Genomic DNA, 17,747 nt, shown 5'->3' with positions numbered 1-17,747 from the left:
TTTCTTTCTGATGTTCTCCTGAAGGTAGTAAGATAGGATTGAACTTTGAGAAATTAGTTTTTTTAAATACAAAAGTTGATTTATTTTTACTGATTTAAAATCAGTATTTAGCTTTGTTACATTGTGTAGTAAAACTGGGGATAATGATTGATGTAACTAATTGTTTCACTTGTCTTCTGTCAACAATACATATAATTTTTTCTGAACGTATGCAGCAAATCATTTTTGTATGTTATCGTACTAACAGCTAGGAAAAAAGGAAGAAAGCACAGAAGAAGTGCCATTTTTTTATTTTCCTATGGTTTGGGGATTTGTAAGAGTCTTCCCACGCTTCAGCAGTATGCTGCTGATGGAACCAAGTTATTTTTGTTGACCCTTACAGTCAGCCCCCGGAAGGGGAAATCAGTTCCTGCAAAAGGAAAATTAACAATCCAGAGATTTATGTATGCCATGGACATAAGTCACATCCTTTCAGCTTGTTATCTTCAGGCAGCAAATGCATGCCATTCTAAATGTTAACAAGCTTGATTTGCATGAGCTTCTTTTGAAAAGCTGAATGAACAGTTCTTAATGTGGCTTTTTTGTTTTTGTTGTTGTTTTCTGCTTTTAATATCTGTGTTAATAAACCTAACTTTTTTGGTAACTGAATTTCTTCTAGTGCCTGTGCTGTTCCTAACTGAAGTTGCCTCAAGCCATGGCTGATCTTGCGATCTGGATGCTGCTGCCTTTAAGAACGAAGGTAGCTGTACAGCATGACTAATCACTTCATCAGAAGTTCACGTACCTCCAGAGCCCATGTGGAGTTCTCAACGCATCGTTGCTAGGTACTATTTTTAGCATGGACCTACTCCGTAATTAAATTGCACTGTTTTGTTCTACTTAAATTAGTAGAGCTTGAATCTGGACGATAGTTCTATGTTAATCTGTTGAGTAATGCCTAGATAGGGAAGGATATTTCGGGACTGAAAATGACTTACTGCTTATTTATTCTGTCCTGCTACACAATCTGAGGTTTATCTCTCCACTGTCTTCTGATTGCACTATTGTAGTTCTTTTTTCCTACACTTCTGTTCCATGTTTACCTGTCTAATTTAGGTTTCTAAGCTGTATAAGGTTAAGACAATTAGTCTTAACAGACTTAAGACAAAGACAACAGTCGTAATTGTGAAAGTGTTCCATTTAGGAAAGCAAGCTTCTTTCCACTTAGCTCCCAATTAAGGTTTAATAAACAAGGCAGTCTGGGGAAATATAAATATGCGGTAAAATTAGAAATGTTTCTAAAATATGTCTGCAAAGCAAAATGAAATCTCTCTTCATGTTTTATATGTTGTTTGCACCTCAAGTATTAATGCTATGATTTAAATATCTTGGTTTAGGCTAAAAAGGAAAATGTTTTTATATTCTGATTTATTTAGCAGAATCTTAACCTTGGCAATCAGTCTAGTAATCACTGTTTTTCTTTCTTTCACTGATTCCTTTGCAATCTGTACATGTTAATTAGGTTGTCTATCATTAAGGAGTTACTTCTCTTATAAGGAATCTCTCTCCCGATCACTCTCAACAGCCTTAACTAGCAAGGTTTAATGTAGAAGGACAATCTGGATAACCTCACTTATGTCCCTTTTTCTTCCCAAGGTTATTAGTTCTGTCTTCTTTAATACTTAGATGCCAAGTCTTAGAAAAGTAGCTAAATTTTCTAGGGCAAATGTTAACAGCCATTTTATCTGGCAGTCCTAACCCCATTCATGACCTTGCACTGCAATTTTTCCTTGCTAACAGCAGTAGTGAAAGTTACAGGCTGGCGCAGGTATGTCATACGTTGTGAGCAATATGGGAACATGAGCTGACAGACTCTGTACTACTAGGGAATCTCTCAGTGAGACAGAAACAACATATTGGATAGTTCGGTAATGAGCCAAGAGGAAGAAGAGAGGCCAGACCATTGGTGGGGTACGTATTTTATGGCATTGACATGAAGGCTTGAATTTCCTTTCACAGCTGTTGCAGAAAGATTGCAGAGTGTCCACCTGGGGTTTAGAGGAAGGTGGGAGGAGCTAGAACAGAACTTTTCCTTTTCCTAGGCTTTTTCCTATTTTTCCAGCTGTAGGATTCATTCTTCGGAACACCAATAGGTTAGAGAGTCCTGGGTAATGTAAGGGTGTCAGAAAGCCACCTGACTGCCCGTAGTCAGCAGCTCTGTGAAGAGAACCTCAGTGGAAGCCCTTAAGGAGTTGCAGGCATGCCACACTAATGGCAACACCAAGCTGGTTGCTTCTGGAGCTGCCTGCAACTCAATATATATTTATAAACTTGTCTTTCCAAGGGAGAATGTTCTTATGAGCCATCAGTCTGTTCAGCTGCAGAACCTGCTGTCAGTAGTGAAACTGCCAAAATCTTGTCTGGAAGGTCAGCCTTTTTTCTTTTTTCTTTTTCTTTTTTTTTTTTTTTTTTCCTGGGATCTAAACCCTTCCAACAGTTAATTGCTCAGAAGTGCTCTGGATTGGGTAAACATCTGAAGAACTGGATGTGCTTCTTTTCAATTACTGAGGAAAAGAGGGAAACAAAGTCAATGTTACTGTCTAAATGTTAGCCTTTTCCATCACCCATGTATATGTAGGAATCAAATGGTCAATCTGAAACTTGATACAGATTTTCTTTCTCACTCTTCTGTATTCACGTGTTTGGTCTCAAAGTAAGACTTCAATTTTGTTCCCTCTGTTAAATGGTCAAAATAGGCCTCAAATCCCATCAGTGTGAAGCTGGATCTCCCAAAACAAAATTGTTGTCTGCTGCATGCCATTATGCCTGTTTAGGATCTTAATGCTCTCTGTACCATAAGGACCACTTTTCAGTGCAGTAGCATGGAATTGGTCAGAGTCACTCAAAGCAGTGGGTTTATTTTGTTCCCTTTAGATTTTATCCACTCAAGCTGGGAAGCTGTTGCAATCCAAAAGTGTACGTCTTCAAACCATCAAATGTTAGTCCATTTACACTTTACAACAGCAATTGCTTTTTATAGCTGGTCTCATTTCCTGTGTTGTTCTAGAACTCGAGTTATTACAGTTGATGAACTAACACTGAAAATTACATGAAACTCTTAACCTACAAAACATGGGAAATGATGCAGGTTTTGTCATCATCCACTTTGCATGGATTTTTTATTTTTTTTTCTGCAGAATTGATGTCTTGTTATTTGGTCCCCAGTAAGCAGCACAGACAATTCTAGCTAAGCTAGGTCTCAGATACCCTGCCCCAGTCTCTTCCATGTTCAGTGTGTCAGAAGAGATCTGCGTGGTTTTTAGGAACATTTTCCAGCAGGTGCCAGCCCCTCTAACCAGTGCTGTCTTCCTGCTGCCCATTGAGGTCTGAATTTGTTTTCAGATCTTCAAATGTGTACCTGAGAAGATTTTCTGAAATGGCCAAAGAGTTATTACTGATTTTTGTGTCAACTAATGTTGTGTTAACAGGTTAGGACAATATATTCTTACATGCTATCCAAGCCTTGCCTCTTAAAACAAAAGAACGTTTCCTCCACTTAGTAAGTTTTCTACAAATAAAATTCTAGACGAGCAGTGGCAAGAGAGACTCAACAAATCACCTAATCTGAGAGCAGTTTTGCCTGTGCAGTTCTTGATAGAGATTTGGGTAATATCCAACAAACAGAATCTGCTTCATCATTCTTATAATCAGAAAGTGCTTTCCAGTATTTAATTTACATCTCCTTCCCACTGACTCCCAGTTACTCATCAATCATGAAGAAACTAGTCTCTAATCCCATAAGGTAGCTATAAAGTAGGAAGTGTATACAGGAGCAAATTAAAAGGTTTCCTTTATTTTTGAATAGGTCCCTGTATGTGGAAGGTATCTATTTAGACTTAGGTGTCCAATTCTCTTTTTCTTTTTGAGGGTAAAAATTCACAGTGATTAAAATGAGGCATGAATCTAGAAAGCAGAGCATACAGTGGCTTAAATACTATTGTATCCCCTGTAAAGTGTCCTACAAGTCGCTGAATTTAAAAACCTGTACATCTGAGATCCTGTTTTTTTTATTATTTTTTTTTCTTTTGTTTTAAATGGCAACAAAATTAATCTGCCTTTTCAAAACCCATTCCAAGATGTGCTTATCCATATACATTTATAATGTCTAAATTGAAAGACTAATTCTGCCTTTATTATAAGTATTTTTTATGTAAAGTTATCCACTTGGAAATCCATGTTTTCTTGGAAAACAAAAAATTATTTTGAAAACACTGATTTAATCTGATAAAGCAGTTAATTGTTGCATCATTTCATTACTTGCAAGTCCAAGTTAATAGCTGGATTCAATGTTAGTGACGTTTTTTCACTTGAAAGAAATGCTTTTCCTCTCTCTTGCTTTTTGCTGATAAAATGTGTCACAGGAAACAGCCTCCAAACAAAGGAAAACCACAATTTTTCATGTGTGATAGTGTATCAAGTGCAAAATTACATGGTGCAGACAATGACAGGAACCAATCTCTACAATAACATAATCTTAAAATAAGAACAGAAAACAGTTTTGTTGGTCTGAGATCTTTTTAAATTGTCAGCTGAGAAATGTCAATGTATCCTTTGCCACAGGTTAGCTAGAAAAGTTGGTGCAGAAGAATGAACTTCCTTAGACAAATCAGACTTCTACTCTGGAAGAACTGGATTCTTCGGAAAAGACAAAAGGTAAAATATTAGTCTTTGGATTTCAGCTTTGGACCATGCAGTCCCCTGGATGAAATGACTGGAGATACATTTATCAGCATATAAAAATCACAAATTCCTGACAGAATCAAATGAGACTGGGATATTGTCTTGTGCAGTTTGCAAAGATATTTCTTGCAGACAGTGTTGCATTGTTTTTTTTGTTTGTTTTACAAATACTACAGCATACAAGGAGAAGAGCTGTGGGCGGTAATATTTTGTTACATTCATAGAAGAAGATCTGTTGTCAGGAAAATGTGGGCTCAGGGAAATTTGATTCCTAATTTTAGATTTGCTCCTTACACCCAGCTGCTTTTAGAAGTGAATCCAATTAAGGACCTAAAGCTCAATTAATTTTTTTTCTTTAGGTGCTTGAATATCATGATAAATAAAGTGAAAGTCAGATAAGCATTTGAAATCCTTTCAATCCTTCTAGATCTTATGATACTTAGTCATGGATTAGAGCAGATTTATCTATTAGTTTCTACTGTATTTTACCTTTTTTTTTCTTTTTTTTTTTTCCAAATTTTTTTGGTCAAAACCCCAAGACAGGGCCATGGTCATATGTTATACTGCGACTGCTTCGGTCAAGCTGTTTTTCATGGAAAGTTCCCTTTGAGCTCATATAGCGAAAGACCAACCATTTGAAACTAACATAATAAGGAGCTACAGTCAGGCAGCTGTGAGGCTGTAACGGTCATGCAGATGATTTTGTCTTGATAACAGACATCAACAGGATCAAACAGAATCAGGATAAATTGAAATGCTTGCCTATGCTGTCCTGATTTTTTCTGCGCCATAATTGTTTGAAAGTTGTAATAAATGTATCCAGAGTTGCTTGGAACCAGAGTTGCTTTGACTAGAACTTGGTCAAAACCAGACAGAAGGTACCTCCAACATTTCCAGCTATTTTGCTGACAGAGCTGAGACAGAGCAGAGCCCACTTTCGTGTCCACGCTCGGGATTGTTTGCTTGGTTTTGGCTAATAGGAAATAACAAAAGGGATGTTGCGTAAAAATGCACCAGGTGTCTTGTCCTCTTCCATAGCTCCTGGAGATCTTAGTTGTCAGAAATGACTCAAGCTAAAAGTTCCAGGATCAAAGAATTACCTGATTTTTTCCATAGATAAATTGAATATCCATTCTTTCGTAGCTTCTCTGCAGACTTTATCCCACAGTTTGCATTGCCAGCAAGAGCTAGTGCATACAACAGTGTCAGCTCATGATTTAATACAGTACGAAATTCACTGATCCACACTTGACCTAAATTACACCAAATATAAGGACTCCTTTAGCTAGCCTGCATTTACTGATTACCAAGGAGCTGTAATAGTTTGGTTCCCAAGTTCAGGGAATAAAAAGAAAGGAAGAAGGAGAGAAAGGAAGAAAGAGAGAGAGAGAGAAGAAGAAAGAGAGAGAAGAAAGAAAGAAAAAGTAAGTCCATCTTGGAATGTGTAATATGTATACTGAGAGAATTGAAAGCCTTTTTTAAAAAACTTTTTAGCAAATGGATCTGTGTCTTCAGTATTTTCAGTGTATGAAATATTGTTGATTTGAGCAAATATTTCCAGATATTTCACCCAAAGTTTTTGCTTGGATTTTAGGAATTCCCTTTTTTTCTTGTTGATATTTTTCTTTTAGAAGTTTCAAAAGTGCTAGCCTTGGGGTTTCCTGGTGTTGCCAAAGAAGGCCTTTTTGTGGTGATCATTCCTAGCTTTTAAGCACAGTGATTTAATCCACATCAGAGGAATATTTTCTCTACGCTGAAGGGTAAAACATTTTAAAACTGAGCCAGTAAAAATAATTTTATTTTTAAGTATATAAACCTACCTGCTTATTTGTTCACACAGAGAAACAAGGTAACCAAAACAAAAATCCCTAGTGTCAAAAGCAGATATAAAATATGTTTGGGGAAAATCAACTTGGTTTTTGGTAACCATCACGCAGTACCACAAATGGAGGCATATCCAATCTTTTACCTAAGTTCATTATTTACTCTCATTCACAAGAGGAAAGACTTCCTTACAGCTAGCAGATGATCCACAGCCAATTTAGACTTGTCGGATTTAGATGGTCTTATTGCTGATCTTGGTCCATTGCAAGTCCAAGTGGATATTACCTTTCTCTGTGTGCAGTGCTGGGATTTTGAGCTCTTTATCTTATGGTTCTGTGGTTTTATGGCCTGCTCTCTGATCCTTCCTAGTATGTTCTGAGATACCTTTGTATCCTCAGGAAAAGGCCTACAGGAAAATATCAGAGGGCTAACAGCATTTGGTCAGTCCTCATTGTACAGCACACTGAATGAAAGCTTCACTTGTACTTTAGCCTTCAATCCCATCCAAACTAGTTAGATCAGAGAGAAAGTAATACTGGATTGAACCTGAGGATTTTTTATTTCCTGGGAATGGAGCAAGAGCCAACATCTGAGCAATAACCCAGGTTAACTGCAGCAAAAATGACAACTCAGGAGTCTTCCCCAGTTCTTACCCCTTCGAGTTCATTTACACACAATGCTTATCCCAAACATCTTATTAAATTGTTGGCAGTGGGTGTTAATGGTCTGCCCTGTAGACACATCAGCTGCTGAGAAGGACCTGTAACACTGTATTCTCATCTGTGGAGGAGAAGAGCTGTACAGTGGGAGGTTTCCTATTCCAATAATTTTGTCATCTGCCCTTTGCTTCTAGCAAGATTTTGCCTGGCTTTAAAAATGAGGCATGCATAACTTCTTAGGTGATGGGACTTTTTTTTTTTTTTTTTTTTTTTTTTTTTTTTAACAAACCAGCCTTGAAACAAAGTGTGAAAGAGGAAACAGTTGCCTGTTGAAAAGCTTTGTATCCTTTTGCCATAATCTTAAACTCTGTTTAATTAAATCCAGTAAACAGAATTACAGTGGAAAAAGTAGGGCAGCTCCAAAAACCTGTTCTTAATTATTCTGTGCAGTATCTTTTACCCCGCATGGCTCAATCTGAAGAAAAAAGGGGAAAAAATTACATTCATATGTGACCCATGGTGTCTTTGGCTCTGCTGCTGTACACATAACTGTTACATATTAGGAGCCTGATGTGGAAGGCTGGAGTAAAAGAAGGGAGGCAGGGAGAGCTTTCCTTGAGCGTGTACTACATAGTACAACCCAGGTTGTGGAAAGAGTCTGTCCTGGCTCTTGTAGGGAGGAGAAAGAATGTGCCACGTGGCTGGGCACACACACACATTAAAAAAAAAAAAAAAAAAAAAAAAAAAAAAAAAGCCTGTGTCACAAGATCAAAGGACAATAGTTTCAAACCTCTGCCAAAACACACAGAGGCAGTAAAACTGAAACATGAGAGTGGAGGAAAGACTGAAAAAACAGGCAGGATGTTGCTCTGTGGTAAAGTAGTGGCCTTGATTTTCTGTCACGGCTAGCAGCTGATGTCTGTACTGCGTATTGAAAGACCTGGGCAATAAAGCAGCCTTGGATGGAGTCTTGCATGTTATTCAGTAAGAGGTTTGATCTTAATGTATGCATTTTTACTTGTATTAGAAAATTAATTATGTTGAAATGAGTGGTGACAAAAAGAGGCAAAAGTAAATGTACAAGAATGTAGGTTTATGATAAAGTCTTTACCTTCAGGTATGTATGTTACACTTTAGCCTGCTAATGAGCCCGACATTGCAAAAATGTGGATAAAATCCCTCTCTTTCTCTATTGCATCTAATCCTGTTTTTCTGTTTTGTTACAGCGTCATCCACTTGGTGTAAGAACTTAATTTATCTTTAACATTTGGTTTGAATGGATTTTTGCCTTTCGTTTTTCCAGCTTCGTCTTTTGGTGGAGCTTGTGTGGCCTCTGTCATTATTTCTTGTCCTTGTGTGGCTGAGGAAGGCTAATCCACTATATCACCAACATGAATGTAAGAACATTTGGCAAGTTTAATGCTCTGATTTGTGCTAGATAATGCCTAGAAGGTCTCAAGACAGAGATACTGATCTTGTATGCCAAGTATTTTCTAATGGCAAAAGGACAGACTTTGCAGTGAGTAGTTTAGTAGCCATGGATTATAAAACTTAGCAATGAGGGGGGGAAAAAACCTGTGAGCTATTTTGTGGTTGGACTTACTTGATGTCTCAAGGCTCTATCAAATTGTAGATTTCTATAATTCTGTTGCTGATAAATTGTCTCACTACTGAATAAAAATAAGTAAATAAATAGGCTAGGTCAGAACTAATTCCAGTAGAAAATAGCCATATTGCTTTTATCAGTGCCTTTAGATGATATAATGTGTGAACACTTAAAAATTTTCCAGTGGAAGTATGGACCTTAGTGAAGCAAATATGAATTTTACACAGTAGGCTTCTTTTCTTAGTAGGTAGTAAGCAGCTGACTGACTTGATGCAAACCAGAGACCTTAAACCACAGTTATACTGAAAGGCTGTAATGCTGATTATTGCTCCTCTTGTAATCCTGACTCTTTTTGTATTTATTACTGCTTGCACATACTGTAGCATGATAATCATCCTAGTTGTTTAGTGTGCAGACCAGATAATTACTTGACTGTAGAGATACCAGGTTTTGCTTATTTAGCTTGCACTGTTTATGAACGTGTTGCCTGGAAAAAAAAAAAAAAAAAAAAAAAAAAAAAAAAGAAAGTAGTTTTTTTTAAAGTATTCGGTATTCTAGTATTCTTCCATTTCTGTTGACCAAAAAAAAAAAAAAAGAAATCTGCTCTGCCACTTGTCTCACTGGAAACAGAATTAGTCCAGTGCTAATTACTTTCAAAAGTCCTATACAAACTATTCATAGTTTAGTAAAAAAGCTCACAATGCTATTCAGGTTCACACAAGCTGCATTAGAAAAGGCACCTAATCATTTATATTCTTTTGTTTCCATACTCCAGGTCACTTCCCAAACAAGGCAATGCCATCTGCAGGAACACTGCCATGGTTACATGGCATCTTCTGCAACATGCACAACCCTTGTTTCCGCAGCCCAACCCGTGGAGAGAGTCCAGGTGTTGTGTCCAACTACAACAACTCCATGTAAGCAGAGCTCTGTGTGCGAGATAGGGTTGCAGTAGCACAGGCCTGCTAGCTTGCCCTGGGCACCTGTTGAACCTGTTGTCACCTGCTGAGTGTTATGGGGAGAAAGAATGAAGCATCTTCAGCCTGCTCAGATTGGTCCCTCAGTATACTGGGGAGAGTTTATAGAATAGTTCTGTGATGTAAGCAAAAAGGGAAAGGTGAGGATTTAAGAAGACACCAGGGTGCAAGTACTGAAAGGCAAAAATTTTCAGATCTGGCAAGTCAGTTTCATTCCAACAGTAGTCAGCAACGTCAGAACGGATCTCATAACAGTAGGTCAGTGCCTTTTTTGAAAGAGTTCAGTTGTACTGGTCTCTAGGAAGCATGTATTCACATCATAAAATCCATCCTTTCTGTAGCCTACTGTTTGGTGACTGTGTCAAGACAAATCTTTTTGATGAGTCGGAAAACCCCTAAGCTTTCTTTTCTCATTACTTGAGTTGTTTCATCTGAATGAGGGATCTGATATAGGAGTAGCAAGGGGAAATCTGCACTGCTACTTCTTAAATAACACTTGTTTTGGCTATATATCTGTGAGACTTTAATCAGCACAGTAACCTTCAGATACTAAGCTTATTAACAAAAGAGAAGGATGGAAGATACCCGGACTGTTAGTGAAAAAGAGCTGTGGGAGTGCTTCATTGCATTCTTCGTTATAGCTGAGTCATGAAAGACAGCACAGTGGACAAAGACCCGTAGAGTGGACAATGACCTGTTAGAATAGCTATAAAAAATATTCCAAATCTCCCTTTACAGCTAATCCATTTTGGAGCATCCAGAGATTATACTTCAAGTATTGACAATGACAATGCCATCAGTGTTTAAATCCATATCTTGGAGTTAATTTAGCATTTCAACTTTGGTTCCTAGTGAACAGGGTTTAGAATAGTCACCTGGGCTTCTTCGTGGGTACAGTCAGTCATACAGTGAAGCTAAAGGGTTCCATTTTGTGTACATTCTGGCTTTTCTAGGTCACTGATTACAGAACGAGCTGTCCCTTTGTGAGTCAGAGTAAATTCAGTGCACTACAGAGGAAGCAAATACATTGTGTTTTCTGAAAGAATTTTGTCCTTCCTGTTTGCTGTTTCCTGTAAGCTCAAATAAGTCATGTGGGCAGAGATTTACCTTTCCATGTATGGAAAAACATAACCATTAAAGAAATACTGTGCTTCTTAACAGGTATTTGTTAAAATTCTATCTTCGTTTTACTGCAGAAGGAAAAGCCTGTGATGTTTCAATTCCTAGATGTTCTCGGCCTCCCATGCTGCTAATAAGATCTGTTTTTCATATTTGTTTATAAACACAGGACCTGACTGAATCCTTATTTGAAATGTGTGTCCAAACCCAGAACTGTAGGTGAACAGCTGCCTATGGTCAAGTCAGGCACTGTTGTTTTCAGCCCCCAATATAATTTTTTTCTGAAAGTACTTAAAAATCACTGTTACATTGGAGGGGACTGAGATGGAAGAGGGAGGAGGATTCCGTACCTTTCCATGTCAGTTACCCAGCTGAGCAGGGCTGCTTGTGCTCTGAATGCCCCAACCAAATGCCAGAGCAGATCCTGGGCCATAACCAGAGCAGATTTTCAGTACAACTGTGACATAAATGTTGGTTGGGGAAGGTCCTTTCCCCCCAGCAAGATCATCATGGCTAATGAAAGAGTAAGGGTATGAGACCAACCTTCTGCCACACCACTAGCCCTCTGAAGCCTTCTGTGGACTCCAAAATCTAACTGAATCCCACACCACCTGAAACTACCTTTTTACCACCAGAAAACTGAACCTTGAGTTTCAAGGCTAAGGACAAAATAAATAACTTTTTTCCTCATCCATAGCACAGAGAAAGTCAACCTCGCATTTTTTTGCCTTTTTTTTTTTTTCTTTATGTGAAAGGTTCTTAAGAGTCATGAGTCTTAAATTATTATTGGTTCACTACTTCTTCTTTCAGCCTTGCAAGAGTATATAAAGATGCTCAAGAGCTCTTATTGGAAGCCCCTGAAATCCATGACCTTGGCAGAGTCTGGGAAGAACTGATCATTATGACTCAGTTTATGGAAACAATGAGAACTAATCCTGAAAGAATTGCAGGTAATTGTTTTCTCTATATCCTTTAGACTATTGAATTTTTCCTTCTGAAAACTGACTAGTAGTTAACTATGCAGAGACTAACAACATAATGTATTTCACACCTGGCTGTTACTCTGCTTATTGTTAGAGAGGGTAACCTAAAATTCATTAACAGAAGGTGTAACAAACAGCTTTCATTTGAGAGAGGAGAGAGGCATTCAGATTCATTCTGCAAACAGGTTCCTTAAATAACAGTAGACAAAACTCAAACCACAAAAACAAGGAGACATCACCACCCAAAGTGAAACACGTGGATGAAGAGATTTCATTAATTGTTACTACAGTAGAGGCAACAGCAGTAAGAAAGCATCACTGGAAGATGCAGAGGAATGAAAAGCTAGGAACATGCCTGAATAAATATGAAGGGTATAACCCAGAGAAGAGCTTAGAGAGATTTTTATTTCAAGTATTAGCTGAAATAGGTTTGGAACAGTGAGGAAAGAAACACTTTGTTCCTGTTTTGATTATGTGTTTAGAGAGATTAGGTATTGCAAACTTATACAACTTGCAATTCTGTTTGCTTATAAACTCCATTAATTTTATGCAAAGTCATGTGCCAAACTCAAAACACTATCCTTGGAAAATATAGGGGATGGATCAACAATCATTTTCTTAATTTAATATTAGGGCTTTAAATACGTAATTTGAAAAGATACTCCTAAAACTAATGGCACAAAAATGGAATGACTTTGGGAATTGATCTGTCCCATTCTCAAATCCTTTTGCCACAGGAATAGTATTCTCATTAAAATGAAATATTGTCACCCAGCATATATTTTAATAAGATGTGTGTAAACCATCAGATACACATGCTCCACTATCGCATCAGAGGTTTCTAAGTAGAAGTAATAAAGGGTGTTTCGTTATAAATAACAGTGGGAAGATCAAAATGCAAACAACAAAAATCTGAGTATAATCTGAGATGTGTTTCTTACACAGCTATAGAAGCCAAACCCACCTGTATAGGGAAGAGGAAAAACATAAAGTGCAGTGCGTTTGTAGTATATTGCTCAGGGACAACACCCCATGGTTTGAGAAGTTGCCTTTGTATCCTGTATCAACTTCACTTACCAGCTGGGAAATAGAGCACGTTGCTCCCAACTCCTGTGAAATATAATGCTAATGCTGTTTCAGAATCTGTTATTTTGTAATATGTTTTGTTAAAAAAAAAAAGATTTTTGGAATCTCCTGTTTCATAAAGCAAAGTCACGAAATCAGTCCTGGAGATTAAGTCAAGAAATGTGAATTGCCACTTTCATCTATGCAGAAAAAGATTCTGTTGAATTAATTATATAAGGTCTGCATGTGTGGAACTTACTACTATTGCCTGTATGAAACAACCTTAACAGAATACCAGGGCTGCAAAGCTGAGCAAATTACCAAATGCTAGAATTAAAGCTGCTTCTCCTCCCAGTTTCTTAAACCAGATTCACCTCTTGAGTCCTCCTTCCTTGTCCCACTCCCCCCTTGCATTTGACAATATGTGTTCCTCCTCCACTGTGCCTGGGTGCCAGGAAGGGCGTCAGTGAAAATACAAGCAACAGGCACCTGGAGTTGTTTCAGTGTCTACTGCTGAAACAAATACATGGAGGAGCAATTGCAGAAGTTCTTCTCAGCCCCTGCAGCCCAGGGCAGAGTTAGCTTAATGCAGATGAGAATGTAAAAGTTAGTTGTTGGTCTTTAATAAGATTCTGCATAACTTGCACGAACAGAGACATTCAGCAGGAAATGAGTGCGTGTTTATGTGGAGATGTCCAAAGCTGCATTCCCCATGTCAATGTGATATATGTTGCTCCTATCAGTCTCAAATTCCTGTTCTAAAGGCTGCAGGAGCTACTGCTTTTCAAACATTCTTTGCATAAGTCTGATGGTGCTTGGTGAACTACCTTTAATTAAGGCTGTAGTATTTAACAGACAGGAGACATTTCACTTTCCAAGCCTTCACTTGGACCATGCTGAGGCAAAATTCATGCTGATAGGCTAAATGCAAAAACTATAGAATCAGATTAAATAGCTAAGGTTATCAAGAGCAAGCAATAAATTAGTATAAGTGTAAAGGGTTGGCCAAAGTTATTCACACAAGACGCAGCAGAAAGGACCCTCGTTCTAACAGCAGTAGCATACTTAAGTCCAAACATTTAAAATAAATCATCACCTCAGGAAAAAAAAAAAATCAGATACTTTCAAATGCCATCAGGGATGCTTTGAATATTCTCATTGCTCAAGTCCTACTCAGAAGGATCTTAGACAGATAAGATATGCAGAGTCAGAACAGTTGTCATTTTCTCATGATCATTCCCCAGCAAAAGATTAAAATCATGTTGAATTTCAAAAATAGTTTTGGACCCCATTAGTCACTACTAAGCATGTGAGTCAAAGCGCATAGTTTTTGCTGTTTTAAGCCAGTATTTGAGATGTTCCTTACCCTCCTTTGTCTAGCATTTCACTGATCCCCATACTCCTTTCTTCACCCAGGAAGAGGAATACGAATTCTAGACATTTTGAAAGATGGGGAGACTCTCACTTCCTTCTTGCTGGAAGATGCTGGTCTCCCAGATGTTGTTGTTTTCCAGCTTATTAATGCTCAAGTGCGCCCTGAACAGGTGGGTAGAGTGTAAAAGCTACCAAACTGTTATCTGTGCGGAACACAATCCCTTGAGTTGTATATGCAAAGTAGCTTCCGTGGGGACCTTGTGCCCAGAATTTCTGTTGCCTTAGAGGTTACATGCATTATATCCACCTTGATGTTTTTGTGAATTTGGAAGAAGAGGTGTTTGTTTTGTCTTAAAATAATAATAATAATAATGTTTTGAATATGTATTAAATAGAGGTGTTTGGTTTGATGCTGTGTTGCTCGTGAACTACAAAACAAACATCAAAAATGATACTGCCAAGCAATGCATCTGTCCTCATGATTAAAGACTTGGCTCAAAATCATAAGGCAGCTTGTACTGGGTCTGGCTGGGATGTTAACTTTCCCTGCAGCAGCCCATACAGTGCTGCGCTCTGCACTTGTAGCTAGAACAGCAGTGGTATCACACCAGTGTTGTGTCTGCTGCTGAGAAGTGGTGGCACAGCATCAGGGCTCTCTCTGACCCTCCTGGAGTTTGGGCAAAAAGTGAGAAAGAAACATCAGCAGGGCAGCTGACGTAAACCAACCAAAGGGATATTCCATACCATATGATGTCACACTCAGCAATAAAAGGTGGAAAAAGGAAGAAGAGTGGAGGGGTGGGCTCTCGGGGAAACGTCTGTCCTCCTCCCGAACACTGGCTACATGCGTTGAGGCCCTGCTTCAAGGACGTGGTCAAGCATCGCTCATTTGTGGGAAGTAGAGAGTAATTTCTTTCCTCTGCACTTCCACATAGCCTTTACTTGTTTTGTTTAGTTATTCCCTTTCCCCCTCCCTCTTCCCCTTTCTCTTTTTTCCCTTTAGTTGAATTGTTTAATTAATAATAATATTTCCTTAATAATATTTTTTTTCCTCTTTAATTAAATTATCCTTATCTCAACCCGTGAGTTGTTCTTTCCTTTACTTCTTCCCCTCCTCATCTGAGGAGGGGGAGTGAGAGAGCGGTTGTGGTGTTCAACTGCCTAGCCGGTAAAACCACCACACAGCTGTGCGTCTTTTTGGAACAGCAACCCTGCTGAATACCAGCAGAGAACTATTTTCAGGTTCTTGATTTATCATTTAAATTCTTTGCCCCAACATCAGCAAAGTAATATGTTGGCCTTATAGCACTGTCTCATGTGAATAGGTGGGAGTGGGAAAGTAGCCCTGATTTTTCAGATTCCAACTGAATAACAGACCTGCTCTGAAAATTCACAGTGAAAGCTGCAGGTCAAATCACTCCTGAAGCAGCTAAGTGGGAGACTGTGTTTGGCCAAGTCCAGGCTATTTGTGCATCTGCATGTACTGGTGTCTGCGAGCTGAGGGGAATGCTGTATTAATGGATGAATGTTGCTGAATCAGAACTCTGGAACGATTTCTGCATTGTGTTAGTGTGTGGGTAGAAGCGACTGAATAATTGACACTAAAAGTTGCAATTCCTCTTTTTCACCACCACATAAAACACAAATGCTAGAACTGTGTATGGCCAGAAAGAGGGAGGAGATTAATGAATTTCCATTCAGTTCCTTTTACGCACCACAGGTTCCAGCTGGAGTGACTTAATTGCCAGGTGACGTATCTGCTCTATTCTTGATAAGTACCAGGGGAGGTTCTCCCCTCTCCTCACTTTGTTATGAAGCAATACCACGAGATGATAGCAAAGGCAGTGTCAATTGATACATCCTACTTGTCTTCACACCTCTGTATCAGTTGAAATGGCAAAAAAAAAAAAAAAAAAAAAAAAAAAAAAAAAAGTTTCCTTGCTGTTCATGACAAGAAGAATTGTATAGAGATCCTTTGGGGCTTGCTTTTTCCCTTTTTCTCCCTACCCTCTTTGTCAGAAGTCTGCTGCACACAGAGGACTGTGTGCTGCTGTGTTAGGCTGCGTTAGCTCCCCAGTGGCCTTCATTCAGCTACTGTTGAAAACTCTTTGGCTGCTAGTGTATACAGGACTGGTGGTGTTTTCAACACCATCACTGAAAGTCTGATTGAGACCTGCTGGAAATGGTGTCTTTCTAGTGTATTCTCTGTGCAGGTGTAGAAAGAGATGTAGTTCTTTTGATGCTGGGAGTTAAAAGATTTGAACATGAGCTTCAGAGGAAGCCGAAGGAGACCTGGGATTAAATACCACTTTTTCTGTCCTCTGTGAAGTTTTCTTGTTAGCAGTAATTGCAGGGGTATGAGGTCTTCTCACAGGAGCTGGTTTACAGATATGAGGAAAGAAAGTGCTATGAATGCTTCCTCCAAGAGCAAACAAAGTAGAAAAACTGATTTCATAGTTCTCAAAAACGTAAGAGAATTATTTTCAATGGGAATTGAACTCTTGCTCTGCTGTGCGGGATAAGGCACAAAATTCCTATAGACCTTATTGACATGACCAGCCTAAGTAATTGCTTTTAGTTGGTTGAGCTAGAAATTGCAGGGCCATGACTGGAACACAGATCTGTGTTTGTCTGTAGCCTTAACCATAACAGCTCACCTCCAGTTCTTCTTGCTGCTCTGCCCTCTGTTTGCCTGTATATTGCTGCACATCCTCTCTCCCGGGCTGTGATGGAATAGAGCTGATTGACCTGAAAGCAGCTTGTTTACAAGAACCTGACTGTTGCCAACAGCTGGCTGCAGATCTAGGTCTGAGCCGCCTGGGAGTGCAGGAAATGACACACAGACCTGAGAGCTAAACTTGATCAAACAGGCAACTAGCTGAAAAATAATTTGGACTTAATTTCTTTAGCCAAACAGTGACACGTTGAATAAAAAAAAAAAAAAAAAAAAAAAAAAAAAAAAAAAAAGTCTTGAAGTTTTCCTCTGAGGACCTGCTTCTTTTGAGTCATTCTAAGATAAGGGTAAGAGACTGATGTTAAAACACAATAAGAAGTTCAAGAAAGATTGGCAACAGCCCACCCTACCGGAAAAATTGGAGGGGCGGAGGTTTGTTGTTTTGCTAATGCCATCTGTTCATGGAAATTCCTGAAATGCAGTTACAGTTTGTAAATAACCTGTCCTTTTTTCTGTGTTTAATCCTCCTCAAAGATGTTAATGTCACAGTTTTCTCATTTCACAAGTCAAAGCAAGGCTCCCAGGCTGCCTCCCTGTGCAGCTCAGTTGCATTACAGCCCACACTGGATGGTGAAGTCAGGCATGTGCAGCTAAAAAAGGCTCTTTGCACATGCACATCTCCAGAACTGTAGTGGCTGAGCACATAAGCAAGTTCCTTCACTGACAGCAGGTCAGTCAGATTCAAAT

At 38.7% G+C, this 17,747-nt stretch overlaps 1 protein-coding gene across 8 annotated transcripts in view; it reads left to right on the top strand.

The window, feature by feature from the left end:
* The first annotated feature begins 639 nt into the window (after positions 1 to 639).
* Positions 640 to 17,747, top strand: part of ABCA4 (ATP binding cassette subfamily A member 4) — a 78,485-nt gene continuing 61,377 nt past the window's right edge. Inside the window, exons 1-6 of one of the 8 annotated variants that reach the window (XM_035333879.1) lie at positions 640 to 824; positions 4,600 to 4,692; positions 8,506 to 8,599; positions 9,584 to 9,725; positions 11,715 to 11,854; positions 14,369 to 14,496. In XM_035333879.1, coding sequence (XP_035189770.1) covers positions 4,627 to 4,692; positions 8,506 to 8,599; positions 9,584 to 9,725; positions 11,715 to 11,854; positions 14,369 to 14,496 — 570 coding nt within the window. In that variant the 5' untranslated portion in view covers positions 640 to 824; positions 4,600 to 4,626. Of the gene's footprint in view, positions 825 to 4,599; positions 4,693 to 7,981; positions 8,194 to 8,505; positions 8,600 to 9,583; positions 9,726 to 10,808; positions 10,947 to 11,714; positions 11,855 to 14,368; positions 14,497 to 17,747 lie in introns of those variants that run through there. The other 7 variants (XM_035333873.1, XM_035333872.1, XM_035333870.1 and 4 more) reach the window with 7 other exon arrangements.

This window comes from Oxyura jamaicensis, chromosome 8, assembly GCF_011077185.1.
Source record: "Oxyura jamaicensis isolate SHBP4307 breed ruddy duck chromosome 8, BPBGC_Ojam_1.0, whole genome shotgun sequence".
Classification (NCBI taxonomy): domain Eukaryota; kingdom Metazoa; phylum Chordata; class Aves; order Anseriformes; family Anatidae; genus Oxyura; species Oxyura jamaicensis.
The sequence above is the reverse complement of the archived record's forward strand: the minus strand, read 5'-3'. Positions and strand labels throughout refer to the sequence as shown.